This window comes from Lissotriton vulgaris, chromosome 5 (assembly GCF_964263255.1).
Source record: "Lissotriton vulgaris chromosome 5, aLisVul1.2, whole genome shotgun sequence".
NCBI lineage: Eukaryota > Metazoa > Chordata > Amphibia > Caudata > Salamandridae > Lissotriton > Lissotriton vulgaris.
This window is the reverse complement of record NC_141693.1, coordinates 269,564,313-269,580,459: the sequence shown is the minus strand read 5'-3', so window position 1 is coordinate 269,580,459 and position 16,147 is coordinate 269,564,313. Positions and strand designations below refer to the sequence as shown.

Genomic DNA, 16,147 nt, shown 5'->3' with positions numbered 1-16,147 from the left:
CTTAACAGATCTCTAATACAAAGGTTTCCTAGCCGAGTCTAACATCCTGCAAATGCATACATTCTAAATTAAAATTGTACATCCTAGCTTTAAGGGCCAACGGAAAGGTCTTAACCGGTGTCGGATCCCTACTACCAAAACTCTCGCCCTCACGGTGTGAGTGGCGCATGCGCAGAGGACTGTACCCTCATTGCCAACTGTAATTTCCCTTGTCGTGGTGGGGGCACCCTTTCCACTCGACGCCATCTTAAAGGTCGTCCGAGTTCCCGTGTGAGGTATCTGTAGGAAGGACAGCGTGGACTCTTCCCCCCCCCCCCCATCCCCACACTCTCTATCCGCCGTCGCGGATATCCGGCCCCCGGGAAATTAGTAGGAGGGGCATATAGCCGCCTCCTCCCCTGGGAGGGGCCTATGGCCGTCTCCCCTTAGGCGACCCATCCGTAATGGGTGCAGCCTCCGCGTGGTAGGGGCCAATGGCCGCCTCCCCCGGGCGCTCCCATCCATTCTGGGTGGCGCCCCCCTCTAGGGACCTTGAAATTACTGCTCACCGATCATGACCTTACCGCCACAGGCCGGATAGTTGACCGACTATCCGGCCCCCCCAACTCCTCCTAAAGGTCATGCTTCCTCAAACCCCTTAGCCATGCTATGAAGTCTCCTATGAGTAAAACATTCCCCTCCCGGGACAGGTGAACCCCATCATTCAGATACATGTGATCACCCCGAATACACCCGTGAGGAATGCTATGCAACTGCGCAGAGCGAAACAATCTACCAATTTTATTGTTTACCCTCTTCACCGAATGGTTCAGTGCCGACACCGAAAGGCCCCCCCCGCCATACTTTCCTGGGAATCATGTGGGACCAGGCAATCGCGCACCCCGGGATTCTTTTTGCCAACCAGCTAACAGCAGACAAAACTTGTTCAAACAACACTCGTCTACCCAGTGTCACCAAGTCATTGCCCCCCAGGTGTACTATGACTACAGATGGCGGTGACCTTTGCCGCCCTAAGAGACCCTCAACAAATGACTCGAATTGGTCAAAACAGAGCCCGCCCTTCCCATGGAAGGCCACTCTGTACCCGTATTCGCCAGCTGCGCGAGTCGCGTCATCTGCTTTGAATACGTCCCCGGCGCGCCTCACGTATGAGTGGCCCACGACCCATACCACTCTCTCTCCAGTCGGTGATCCTTGACCGCTGGTCTCCTGGTGCTGGGTCGACTGCAAATTCCGCCCCGCGTGACAGGCTCGCGAAACTGTAATTCAAACAAAAGACAAGAAGCGTGAGTGCCTGTCAATTGATCTTTACAACATGTGCAATCGCACATACCTTTTGAAGCAATTCGAGGACCATCGCCCCAACTGTTTCACTTCGTCCGCACTCTGACCCCTGGCTGTAGCTTCTGTAGCAGCCCCTATCCGAAAGGAGTGGGTCCCAAAATCGCACGGGTCCATGTCCGCCGCAGCGATCGTCAGTGCTAGCACCCTCTGGAACTGAAACCTCGTCAGTGGGCTGCCATCCTTGTGCCTCAGCAAACTCCCCCCCCATGTAGCCGCCCTTAGTGCCAAGTATTCCTCTATACACATTATCGGGCATGTGGGGGACCCTCGCGCTCGCTGCACAACAACACTATCTCCCATAGCCCCTTGGTCGGTCTTGGACCTGGCTATCATGACCACCATCGAATCACCCCCAATTTGGACGTGATCACTGCACAAGCCTCCCTCAACGTCTTTCTTATTCCTTGCGACCAGTTCGCTCACCCGCATAGCCCCATGGAACGCTAATGCGAAAGCTGCCCGGAACAGAACTGCTTCGAATTGGGAGGAGCATGTCTCGTCTAGTTTCGCTATGAGTAGGGACAGCCTATCTAAGCCAATCGGGCGCCTTTCATCTTGCTTGCGACCCTCAAGGCGCTGCCAGCCGCGAAGGGCTTTTCTTACCAAAAAGGAACCAGTTGGGTCTTTTATGCCATGCGCCTGCGCCATGAATGAAATGGCCGCCCTATGCCTATTGGCCGTTGCCGCTGATCGGCCTTCCCTGTACAGTGCTACAAGGAACCCCAGGAAGGATTCCTCCTGACCCCAGCTCTGATTCCCTGTCGGACCCAAAAATGTGCAATAGGAACGAAACGCTCCTTCGTATGCCTTCCTCGTCCTGGGGGCTAAGCTTGCTGCCACGAGGTCTTGTAATCCGGGGCACCGATTAGCCAAAGTGCTTCGGGGAATGGTGCCGCCACTAGGTCCGCTGTAGGTAGGTAACCCCTGAACGCCTGCATATGTGAACGAGAGAGTGCATAAGCTGCATAATTCAGTACACCCGGCACATGTTTCGCCCTGAACTGTACATTTAGTCTCATGCAAAGCAGCACAACTTCTTTCAGCAATCTCAAGATCCATTTGCAGCGTGCTGCCTGGTGGTTAATGCATTCAACAACAGTCATATTATCAGACCAAAACACCACTGAGCGGTCTCTGAAATCGTCTGGCCATGCCATCAGAGCAACCAAAATGGGGAATAGCTCCAGGAACCCAATGTTGCTTGTGAGACCACTGGAGTGCCACCACGCCGGCCATGTTTGCGCCGACCATCGATTACCAAAAATGGCGCCAAATCCCACGCTCCCCGCCGAGTCAGTCCACAGACCTAGCTCATCTGAAGACGCTGGCGGCTTGTTCCACACTACGCGACCGTTGAAGTCCGCCAGAAATGCCAACCAAATGCGCATTTACCTTGGCGAACCTCTGCAGACAGTCTCGTACTGTGGACTCCTTCTTTGAGACCAACCATCGCCTGTGCGATAGAGCGTGAGAAGGGGCGGGCCATAGGTATCACTCTCAAGGCAAAGTTAAGCTGACCCACTGTTTGCTGCAACTGGTGCAGGGTCACTTTCTCCTTACCAAGGCATAGCTTCAGGGAAGCCCTAAATTTGGCCACCTTACCCATCGGCAAACGGAAACATCCCTCCACGGAATCGAGCTCAATTCCCAGAAACTCCAGTGAAGTAGATGGTCCAACCGTCTTACCTGGCGCCAATGGGACTCCAAACTCCTTCATGAGGATGCAGAAATCGTGAAGCGCCTGCGCACATTTCGTATCGCCGGCTGCCCCCAAAAACAGGAAGTCATCGAGATAATGCATAACATGCCTATGCCCTGTGGCCTCGGTGAATGCCCACTCTAAAAAACAACTGAACATTTCAAAATAGGCACAAGAAATGGAGCAACCCATAGGCATGCATTTATCCATGTAATAACTCCCTTGGAATGCAAAACCTAGCAAATGCTGATCCTGCGGGTGTACCGGGAGCAACCGGAACGCCGACTCGATATCTGATTTCGCCATCAGCGCCCCGGGGCCCAGGCGATTCAGCATGGCCACGGCCTCATCGAATGATGCATACCGCACCGAACAGACTTCTGGGTCAATGGCCTCGTTCACTGAGGAACCCCTTGGAGCAGCCAGGTTATGAATAAGCCTAAACTCCCCTGGGTCTTTCTTCGGGACAACCCCTAACGGGGAACAGATGAAATCCGCCACCGGTGGGCGATGAAAAGGCCCTGCCACTCGCCCTAACCTGACTTCTTTTGCAATTTTTCTCTCTACCACACTTGGATTATGTTGCGCGGATAACTGTTTTTTACAAAAGGAGTCCCCTCGAAAATCCCCCGCCGGGATGTGGAAGCCGTGCAAGAATCCTTTCCTCAACACCCCAGCGGAGACATGATCAGGGTATTTGTTCAACCAAGGAGTCATAGCCATGAGATCAACGGGTGTAGGCAATTGGTCACAACATTCTACCTTACTCCTGCTTGGACCCTCCCTTTCCTCCCGCCCCGTTATTTTTCGATCTACATGAACTCTCCGGGTGTGAGGAATTCCCACAGCCCGCACACACATGCTTGAACCTACATGTTCCTTGCGGTCTGTTACAGTTGCCTCGATTGAAGCCCCAACAGACCCCCCGCTTTCCACCATTCCCGCCGGTTTTCGGCTGGTGATCGCCACCGGTGCCTGCTCGAAAGGGCACCGTGGGCTTTTGGTGGAAGACCCCCGACCCACTCCCGCCCGGCGAGGATGTACCTGCCGCCCCCGGCAGGAGCTGCTTATGCCATGAGACCGAGTCGAGGCAGTCCCATGTCAGAGAGGCATCATATTCTTTCGCTTTTCGGAATTTCATGTCATAACCTTTCCATTCCTCTCCCTCATACATTGCATAAAAATCCATAATACGAGTTTGATAGCAGGACAGTTCAGTTAACACCTCGGGTTTACGTTCCCCCATAACTGCAGTAAATATTGCAAAGGCCTTCGCTCAATTCGTTATCGTTTCATCCACCCTGAATTCCGCCATTTTTGCGCGCCATACGCTCGGGTGCCACAAATCTTTCTGGGTTTTTGCATATTCCATCTCGCGATGGTCAGTTAATAAAGAAAACATATTGATATATTTGTCTCCCCATATTAACTCTTTTGTGGCCATAGGGATGTGCTGTGCCACCCTCTCCCGCCTTGAGGGTAATGAGCCCTCCCCCACCATTGGCAAAGTGAGCTTACCCGGTTCGGTCGTTGTTCCCGCCGTTTTCTCGAGAACAACTGCAGGTCCTACCGGTGTCACCTGTGGGGAAACAAGAGGAAGATTCACCTTTGCGGCATCTCTCGACTGCCGCAACTGCTGGATTAGTAGCTTGGCCTCTTCGACCGTGTCTCCGGGCGCCTTGGCACCCCCTGCTTTATTGTTGAGCCATGCGGCCAACTGGGTGGCCAATTCAGGAGGCATATCCTCATCGTTAGCGGGGTAATCACTACCGGGATCGGTTGACCCGCGTCTGGGTCAGTACCGGGTTGTCTGCCGGTGTGACAGGGGTGGCCGGGGGTACCTCTGGGACCGGAACCTCCCCTGAAACCGCCCTCTTCTTGACCCGCTTCCCTCTACCCTCGGGGAGGATTCCCGGCAAGGCCGGGCCTATTACCTTCTTAGGGTTACCAGGATTGCTCAGTGCAGCCAGTTGTCTTTTGACGTCCGCCAAACCTCGACCGATCGATGGGACTTGTCCGAGTTTCCGCTCCATGCCAGCCATTCGGTTCATCAACAGGCGTAGCACCTTATCCGTCTCGGAACCCTTTCCTGCTTTCTTGCCAGCCATGGTTTCGATTATCGGCCCCTTAGACGATCAACGAGGTCCTGGACTCTTCGCCTTTGAGTAACTGAAAGAAAAATACAAGAATTAAAAGTTCTCAAAATTGCTGCTTGTTCCGTCGAGGGCTCACGAGCAACGAGTGGGTGCAGCCTTCAGAGCACAGGAACAAGAGGATGCTTCTTCGGATTCCCGCTCTATTTATTCTTCTGCGGGAGGGCGTGTACCCTCCTCCGGTACGCCTACTGGGCGTGGCCATCGGTGTAGGTGTCTAGGACAACCCCTCTTGGGCGGGAAAAGGCGCGCCCCGGCTACGCCGCTTCGGGCATACCAGCCGAGACACGCCCCCTGCCCAAAATGGTTTCCCGGGAGGATCGGGGCACCCAACCATACGTTCGGGGGAACAAGTGGTCGCCCCTTTCCATTATTTAAGGTACCTGCGATTAAAGCATTTATGGAAGGATTGAAAAGAATCATTCCTCCTAGGTAACCACCCTCTCCAGTGTGGAACCAAAACATTGTTCTTACCAGGCTCATGGGACCCCCTTTTGAACCTTTGCACAAATGTGAACTGCAATTCCTCACATGGAAAACAGCTTTCCTTATTGCTATTACCTCTCTCAGGAGAGTAAGTGAAATTCAGGCTTTCACTATATGAGAACCATTTCTACAACTACACCGTAACAAAGTGGTCCTAAGAACAAATCCAAAATTCCTTCCTAAAGTCATTACTCCATTTCATCTAAACCAATCAGTAGAGTTGTCTGTTTTTTCAAAACCCAGACTCTGTAGCAGAAAGAGCTCTACACACCCTAGACGTAAAAAGAGCCCTTCTATATTACATTGATAGGACTAAAACCTTTCGAAAAACAAAACAATTGTTTGGAGCTTTCTCACCACCACATAAAGGCAAAGCCATCTCTAAAGCTGGAATTGCTAGGTGGATTGTAAAATGCATAAAAATATGCTCCTAGAGTGCATTCCACACGCAAACTAGGAGCCTCTATGGCCTTCTTAGGGAACATTCCTCTAGAAGACCTATGCAAAGAAGCAACATGGTCTACAATACATACCTTCACTAAACAATATAGTGTTGATGTGCAAGCAAAGCAGCAAGCTGCAGTAGGCCAAGCTGTCCTCAAAACTCTTTCGAAGTACTGCAACAGATACAGGTGACCACCGCTAGGGGAAACACTGCTGTATAGTCAATGCTCAGTGTAAGATCTGCAGCTCATATGCCTCGAACGGTAAATGCTACTTACCAGTATGCATCAACAAGCTACTGTGGACCAGGCTGTACTCAAAACACTGTTTCAAACTACTGCAACAGATACAGGGGGTTGCCGCTAGGAGTGGGTACTGCTATACAATCTATGCACAGTGTGTAATCTGCAGCTCATATGCCTCGAACGGAAAATGCTACTTACCAGTATGCATCTTTTCTTGGCATGTAGAGCTGCAGAGTCTCACACGCCCACCCGCCTCCCCGGGACCTGTATCTGTTCCAGTTCTATCTTAATTCGATATACACACATGAACATGAACATCCCTTTTTTCTATTTCTACTAACTCCCATCATTTCCCATCATGGCGAAAAACAATCTAAGGATGGAGCCGATGCATATGCGTACTATCGTCCAAGGGAGGAGTCACCGATCTTGTGACTACAAAGACTTCTTCCAAGACGACAACAACATGCAATCATCCGAACCCAACACCAGGTGGCAATCTAATGCTCAGTGTGAGATCTGCAGCTCATATGCCTCGAACCGCTACTTACCAGTATGCATCTGTTCTTGGCATGTAGAGCTGCAGAGTTACACACTGTGCTTAGATCGCCACCTACTTTTGGGCCCGGATGTTAGCAGTCGTTTTTGTCCTGAAAAGTCTTTGGAGGTCGCAGGATAGGTGACTCCTCCTTTGGACAAAGTGCACATGCGCATCGGCTCCATCCTTAGATTGGCGATCCAATGCTCAATGTGAGACTCTGCAGCTCTACATGCCAAGAACAGATGCATACTGGTAAGTAGCATTTACCTTATATATATACATATATATATATATATATATATATTTATATATATATATATCAAATCTCTTTCCTTTTTGCAGCATAATCTTTTAATTGTTTTTTACAATCATTTGCTGTCAATGTATTTTACAAATATTATCTACGTGTATATCACAGAAATTACATAATGTATTTAACATTAATTTTTATAATCAAAACTTTGATGTAACCCGAGAAAGAAAAACAGACCATAGAACATGTGAATATTTCTTTTATGTTTATTATTGCACTTGCACTTTAAAAGGGTGTGTGCTTCACGACTATGTTGTCATGTGATCAAGGCAGGGATATGCCGAAACGCGTTGTGAGGATTTTGGTGGCGTTCTAAGAAAATAAACTAAATAGCACCAAGTTGGGTCTGCCTCGGCTTCTTATGCGAATCCGGCTGGAATTTGTGGTTGGAGTGAGCTTTATTGGAAAATTACACTGGACAACTTTCCCCAGTGAAGCAGACCCCTTCCTCGCAAGTTTAAGGTACCTGACTTGCGGAGAAATTGCTTTCTGGAAGCGTACCGGTTGAGTAAACAAACCAGGAACGTATTATTCACGGAGCCCCCTGCCGCATTTGGAAATCAGGTCCAGCTGAGCAAACGGAAGGTGACACGCCCCGCGGCAACCGAGTGCAGTTCGGAAGAGCTGAGACGAGGAAGCTGTAGTGAGCGTGGAAATCCGACCGCGTTGGTTGAAGGACGAGTCCAAGACAAACGGCAGGTGAGGAAGAGTGCTGTGTCGAGTCACGTAATGATTTAAAATCCATCAAATGCAAGCCATTGTACACGTCATTGCGGACAACAGACACACAAGAAGTTTAAATAAATAAGCCACCATGTCCGCGACAACATTGAGGAATAGAGAAAGTGCGGCGGTAGATGTGTTCTCGGACGAGACACTGCAGCCAACAATCACCAGTAAGACGGCTGGTGCGAGTAATAGTACTATGAGAACAGGCTTAAAGGACAAATACAAGGCATTAGAAAAACTCATTCGGAGGGAGAGAGCCAAATGGTGGGAGTCGAAATCGCTGAAAAGGTACCTGGATGTAGGTCGCATACCAAGGGCGCTGAGAATAATGATTGCCCCCAGCTACGACACACCAAACCCAAGGCTGATGGCAGAATGGGCACAATGTAATTTGGACTCTTCCCGTAAACTGGTAGAGCTGCTGGTTAAATACGCGGAGAGCGACAGAGAGGATTTGTTGCCCCACATAGAAACCCTAAGGATTGAGATTCAAGGCATGAGTGACCCATAAGAGCAAAAAAACAAATTAAATGACGAAATGGAACAAAAACTGGAAAAGGAAGCAGAGACAATAAAGGTACGAAAAACATATAAGTTCAGGCGGGACAAACAAGATTATGAAAATGGCAAGATTTTTACCTTTGCAAGGAAGTTTGATACAATGCGAAAGGCAGCTGCAAAGAAAAATCAAAAAGGTGCTAATAAATCACCGGCGCCAGCAGAAGACTCTGAGCCCGAAACTTCCTCCCTGTCGGAAGCCAGCGCAACAACGGAAAACGGCTCGGATTCCGAGGATGGCCAAGGAATTGATAATGCAGCAAAATTGACTATGGCTGAGAAACTAGAGTACGTGAGGCAGAGTTGGCGGGAAATGCTTCGTTCCAGTACTGTGCAGTCAGCAAAAAACGGCGCACAAAGAGGAGGAGGGCGAGGAGGACCGCAAACAAACAGCGCGACAAAAAGAGGAGGCAGGGGGTCGTGGACAAACAAGAAAACCAAGTAAGTGAAACAACAACCCCCCAATGCAATGCAAATACAATTATAAATTTGGCCCAAATTGATTTAACAGCAGCTGAGACTCCACTCTTATCTCTAGGCCTATCCTATTGCCCGGAGTCGAACTTTCATTACACTAGAACCAGGGCCGATGTGTATCAATACATAAGAAAATTGAAATTGCGCAAATATCACAAACAGTTGAATGTTAAAACTAAACCAAACGTGTCATCTGCTAGTACAACTGCCATGCCAAACCTAGCTGCAGGTGACTATGAACTGTTAACGAATTTACAATCAATTGTCAATTTGCCGTCGAGCTCTGAAACTACCACTCCTTCTCAGGGGATGCAAGGCAGCCAGCGGGGGTTTCCGTACTCAAGATACTGACAACATTGGAAATAAAAAACCTGTCACCCCATTCAAAAGGAAATCTTTGTGCCTATAATGACTAAAGACGCCATTGATGTGTTTAATGATGTCATAGTATCACAAATAAAAAAAACTGAACATTAAAACACAAAGCACCAAAAGGAGATTAACTACTCCAGAAAGGAGCTATGGGGCACTAATGGAAAAATTGAAAAAACAAAACAACGTCGTAATAAGAAACTCGAACAAGGGGGGGAATATTGTTTTGTGGCCCCTCAATGACTACCTAACCGAGGCAGAAAGACAACTTAACGATGTTCAATGTTACCATCATAGCACGCCCCTCAGGTATAAACAGATGCAAGATGAACTATGCAGCAAATTACTGGCCTGGAAGAGAAAGTGACTCCTACGTTTAGAAGAGTTCAAATTCCTGAAAAAGGAGTTCCCTAAAACACCAGTAATCTATTTTATACCGAAAATCCACAAGAACAGGGAAAAACCTCCTGGACGTCCAATTATTGCGGCCTGTGACGGGCCCCTTGAAAATATGTCCAGATGCATAGACTTTTTCCTTCAAGAACACGTTCAAAACCTAGAATCCTATGTAAAAGACACTGGTGATTTTTTGTTGAAGATTGGAAAAGTGGAATGGCAGGAGGGGTATAAATTGATTACTCTTGATGTAACATCTCTATACACGTGTATAAAAAATATAGATGGTATCAAAGCAGTGAATTATTTTCTCGCCAGAAGACCAATAGAGTTCATGTCGCACAACAGGATGCTTATGGACATGTTGGTCTTCTGTCTGGAGCATAACTTCTTTCTATTCAGAAAACAAATGTTCCGCCAAATACAGGGTGTTGCAATGGGGGCCAGCTTCTCCCCCAGCTACACTTGTCTATTCATGGGCTGGTGGGAGGAGCTGGTCCTTCGGAGGCAACACGGTGACACATATAAAGATAAGGTAATATCGTGGCTACGATATATAGACGATCTAATGATTGTATGGAATGGGACAGAGGAGGAAGCAGAGGAGTTCATTGCTAACTTGAATCATAACGATATGAATTTGAATTTTACATCGCACATCAGCAGAGAACAAATCCCATTCCTAGATGTTTTAATCAAAATAGAAGATTTGAAGATCGGTACTACATTATTTAGAAAAGAAACTTTTGGTAACACATTGCTACATGCGACGAGCGCACATCCAGCACATCTCATACATAGTATCCCCTATGGGGAGATGCTTGGATTGCGCAGAATATGCAGTAGTGAGGCCGAACTGGTTAAAAACCAACAGGAAAGCAAATTGAGATCATGGATCGGGGATACAGTGCCAAAACTATCAACAGCGCAATTCAGAAATCTAGGACGAGGGCCAGTGAGGATTTATTGGTACAAGCCAGTACATTGCCAAAAACCCAACAAAACATGACATCAATGATAGAAGAGGGCCCGAGACTCATACTTACTTATAATCGTCAACACAAATCATTGCGCCAAATAGTTCAGAATAACTGGCACATAGTAAAGGATGACCCCGTCATAGGTAACTCACTTCCTGAATTTCCTGCCGTAACATCAATGGCAGATATTCTAGTAACCAGTAGCCCGGAATGTAAAAGTAGTACAGATTGGCTTAAGGCAAGGAAGGGGTTTTTTAAATGTATTAGCTGTAAAGCATGTACATTTGGTATAAACAGAACATCTATTATGACAGCCTTTGGCTCAAAACCCCAAATGATTAAACAACATTTAACTTGCAAAAGCGAATATGTAGTATATATCTTGGAATGTAGCTGCAATCTCAGATATGTTGGAAGCACAAAACTGCCGGGGCACCAAAGGATATTACAGCATATTAGGGCGATAACCAACAGTGACCCCAGCTACCCGGTAGCCCGTCACTTCAAGGAACACCATGGGGGAAAAAAAAGATATCTAAAATACTACCTGATAGATAGTTCCCCATCCAAAGAAGAGGAGGTGACAGGGAGGGGATGCTACGTCGTCTGGAAACACACTATATTTTACTATTGGACAGCAAACAGCCCAATGGGTTAAATATGGGTGAAGATTTATATACGTATCTAGACTAGCAGTCAGCACAGGAATAAACTAGTGCCCATACCAACATTGCCATGCAATCAAAGTATCAGTTTCAGAAGAATGACCAAGAAGATTGATCAAGAGGAATAAGGTCAGGCCATATTCCCCAACATTATGTCTTTGGTGGGGGAAATGGATCTATATGTGTCTACAAATGACGTCTCTAAAATTGGTTTATTTGCACAATCATAATTTTGAAATCTTATGTAATTTATTGTGGATTTTAGATGATAGGAATATTAATTGATGAATTTTAACAATGATTTCAATTGGTTATTTATATTGTCTATTGTATATAACTTTAGGATAAATGGATTTTTCAATTTTTTTAGCTAGGACATGAATTAGTTTAAAAAAAAATGTTTTAACTTAAGGGATGTTTTTAACTAATTGTGGGAATCGTGTCCTTGAACTAGGATACAATTAATGATTTATCCATTTGGCCTGTGTTCCTAGTTGCCGTGAAAAACACCAGCTGACACTGAAGAAACAAGACTATCAAATAGTCAGAGAAAGTTCTAGATTATGACAATATCTATTAATCAGTACAATCACTTACTGGTGAAGAAAACATGATAGTTTGTTACATATGCACTTTATTATTTATGCACTCTAGCACTTTTTTTTAAAATACACCAATAGGGTGAATCATTGGGCTTTCCTTTGTAGAAGCACAGCACAAGAAGATTTGAAAAAACACATGTACTTGAGAAATCAGTCAGTGACTTTATTCGTAGATAAAAATGGCAGTGGTGATGTGTACATACAAATGACAAATATATGTTACACTGAGTTATGCTGACAATATGACTGTGCATTTAAGCAAAGCATTACAAAAAAGAAAAACTGTATTTTACAGGTATCATCAAATCTTTCCTTTTTGCAGCATCATCTTTTAATTGTATTTTACAATCATTTGCTGTCAATATATTTTACAAATATTATCTATGTGTATATCACAGAAATTACATAATGTATTTAACATTCATTTTTATAATCAAAATGTTGAAAAAACAGACCATAGAACATGTGAATATTTATTTTATGTTTATTATTGCACTTGCACTTTAAAAGGGTGTGTGTTGTCATATGATCAAGGCAGGGATCTGCCGAAACGCGTCGTGAGGATTTTGGTGGCGTTCTAAGAAAATAAACTAAATAGCACCAAGTTGGGTCTGCCTCGTCTTCTTATGCGAATCCGGCTGGAATTTGTGGTTGGAGCGAGCGTTATTGGAAAATATATATACATCTATATATATCTCCTTCTAATGTTTAATTTGCATCTTGTAGTACAGGTTTTTCTGACATCGTGCGGATACATATGTACATTCCGTCATACAGGAGAGCTCAGTTGCTTAATCTTTTCCATTCCAGCGGAAGAGTATCACATAGCTTGTGCCTGAGTGAGAGTCAGGTCTGGTGGCTTAGTGGACAAATGCATCCACTGTAGGGGCCTGGTTTTGACCTTGTGGGCACAGGTTCAAATAGCAGCTGGTCCACTCAGCCTTTCATCCTTCTGAGGTCGATAAAATGAGTACCATTGAGTTGGGTAATAATGAACATCGGTTATTCAGCACCAATATATCCTTTGCGGTGAACGTCCTCTTTACAAATAAACATGTTATGTAAAGATCTTGTGCCAGGGATTTCCAAATAGAGTGACATTATCAACTAAGGTGTGTGCTGGTATTGTTCTTCTTTGAGTAACCCTACCCGGAATCCTGAAATTAATCAATACTCTGGGCTTTGAGGTCACACATGCCATTATACTTGCAGTTTGATAGTGACTAAAATACGAAAATTTGTATTTTTCATAGATGTGTTTGAAATGTACTACATCAAATAGTGCGTCCTTGTTCAGAACCAGACTGCAATTTTTCTTGTCTTCACATAATTCTTTTTCTAATCACACCATGGCCATTCTGGTTTCTTTAATCATTTTTTAGCTGTCTTGATTTTTGTGTCTATTGTCTTCATGTATTTGACTGATTGTTATCCTTTCACTGAGCCCGTTGAGTCCAGTGAGTTGTTTCCTCTATTGTCACATGGTGCCTTATATTTTATTCTTTTCTCTCTTTACAGTATAACACTGCCTTTACACCCAGAGGTTCCAAAGCTATTTGCTGCACTTCCAGAGTTTTACGTGGAAGATGTTGCTGAGTTTTTATTTTTTATAGTGCAGTAAGTGACAACCTCTTAATTTTACCTAATGTCTATTTCCTTTGTTTGCCAGTGTGACTGCTACAAGTGATTTTAAATGTGCTCTTCTCCTTGCATGTTTGTTATATTTGTATTTGGTTATGGTATATGGATATAATATGGTGGGCTGTTCATCATCAGACCAAGAGAGTCAAATCCACACCACATTTTCAGGATATCCACTATAGATACATTCTGATATAGACTTCTAACTGCTGAGTCTGCTCCCTTTGAATATTCTAAAGGTGTCAAACTAGATCCGGAAGAACTCAAGCAGTACTCCTGTATGCTGACAGGTGGTGCCCAGCAGCTTTGCACCGATGTCTCTCCATTCCAGAAGTGAAACTCAGGGCCCTATATACCCATGTGAACCGACATCAGATCCTTTATTTCGCTACCAACAAACACTGATCTGGAGCTACCCCTCGTCTCTTTGAGACCATACTTTTAACACACGTTCTCAATATTATATCTTTTCAGCATTGTGCAGAAAATGTCACTGTTGCTCAGATATGAATTAATCTTAAACAAATAAAAAGACGAGGCATTTGGCAAAACGGGTATTAGTTGGTTTAATTAAACGCTGCAGCCTTGAGAGCCTGGACAAAATCTCTCGATGTACAAAGTTTTGACCGACAATGTATGCAGTTCATGAGGTACAATTACATTTTCTCTACATTCCAAAAGAGCATCTTAGGTATAAATCAAACACGTGCGCATCTGATGGCGCTCTACCACGGGAAGAGCTAATGTGGACCAGTGTGTTTGTGTGTCCAGATGTCAGATGTGAGGAGCACTTGATCAGTACGTGTGATGTGCATGTTGTGTGCTGATTTGTTGAGTGTACCTATCTACATGTGGTATCTAGCTTTGTGGTATTTCTGGGGAATGTGAGCCTTTGGCCCGAGTAAAACCAGTTTGGCCAATTACCTCAGACTTATTTGTGGTGCAACTATCCATCTGATGAATCAATCAGGGTTTTCCCTGGGTGTGTTTGTGCCTGTAATTTATGGGGTACCCCCACAGTGACCTTTTACTCGATGGACATGGGTTGCAGGACGACCTACCTGATCTCATACCTCGGGGTTGATGTGGAGGTCACCTTGGGTGAATGAGACAGCAGTGATGTGAGTTCATTGGAACTCCTAAGAATTATATAACAGCCACTGGTATCATTTTTAGCAATATTGTGCATACAGTTGGTATCATTATTGCTGATGTCTCCGCTGCTGGGCTGGAACAAGTTATGGTATGAATTGATCTTGCATTGACGAGCACATGGGCACAGGCTATGGCAAACGTTCATATTTCATATACTGATATTTTCGTTGTCGGGCCTGCATATATCAGGACATTCCTTGACCTTGTATTCACCCATCCCAACATTCCTCCCTCTAGTTGAGTTATCAACTACTCTATCCTCCTCGTATGTCATGACAGTTATGTTATTTGAAAGTGTGTGTGTGTGTGTGTGTGGGTGTGTCGGTGTGTGTGGGTGTATAGTGTTGACTGCTTTTTCCGTACCTAAGTGCATACTACCCAATTTGAAGACTGCTTTGGCATTTAACTTGAGTCTCTGTGTACAGTCCGAATCTCCTTGTACTGAGCCCAGCCAAAATAATCATCAGTTCTACTTCTTCGAGCCTGATTAAACAAAATTGTTTTATTCTGTAACGGAGGTTGAGACAACTCGGTCAGATTTTCTCCACGATGACCAGGGTTGGGAGTGTACGTCGTGAGTCGGCAGAGACCCCACCATCCAGGGACGAGCTGGGTGTAGGCAAGATCACTTCATTGCCAGTAAATATACATCAGCATGCAGGTGCCCAATTGCAGGTTCAGTATATGTAGTATTGTGCCACAGTTCTCGCTGCTGTCCAACAGTATGGTTCCTTTGCCTCTGAAACCGAGTACAATGTACGCTTCTGTACAATTAGGGGTTGCCCTTCCCCTCAAACCATGTGTATCTATTGATCTCCCTATCCCAGATTTCCTGGCATGTGGTCTCTATGCTAGCATTGGACTTCCTTCCATGAGATTAGTTTCTCCCCGCATTATTGAGATTAGCAGCCTTGCACTGGAATTCCAATTGGGTCCAGTGTAGGAAGCTGGTCTTTTATTGTAGTAACCCCCCAGCCCCCCCCCCCCCCCCCCCACCCCCTTCTATATGCCAGACTACTGATGCACTTTGAAATAATGTGCCCTGGGTCCCTGCCAATCGGGTTCCCAGAGCCTGTGTTCTTTCCCAAACTGTACCCTGTACCCCCAATGTGCACCTCTCTGGCCACATGTCAGTCCCTTGTAAAAGGTACCCTGGGTACCAAGGGCACTATGGCCAGGGAAGGCCTCTAAGGGCTGCAGCACTTATTGTTCCACCCTTCGAGGACCTGTGTAGGAGAGTAGGGTCTGCAATCCTATGATCACCCAGATTTTTGGCTTTTGTTTCACTGGTTTACGACTTTCTCTGGCTGTGGGCCTGCCAATCAGACCCACAGCCTAGCTGTTCTC

General features: G+C 45.9%; 1 protein-coding gene across 2 annotated transcripts in view; it reads left to right on the top strand.

Moving 5' to 3' along the window:
- Positions 1-16,147, top strand: part of UBE4B (ubiquitination factor E4B) — a 1,174,709-nt gene that overhangs the window by 610,513 nt on the left and 548,049 nt on the right. For both annotated transcript variants that reach the window (XM_086921364.1, XM_086921363.1), the window contains one exon: positions 13,523-13,621. In XM_086921364.1, the coding sequence (XP_086777490.1) occupies positions 13,523-13,621 (99 nt within the window). The remainder of the gene's footprint in view (positions 1-13,522; positions 13,622-16,147) is intronic.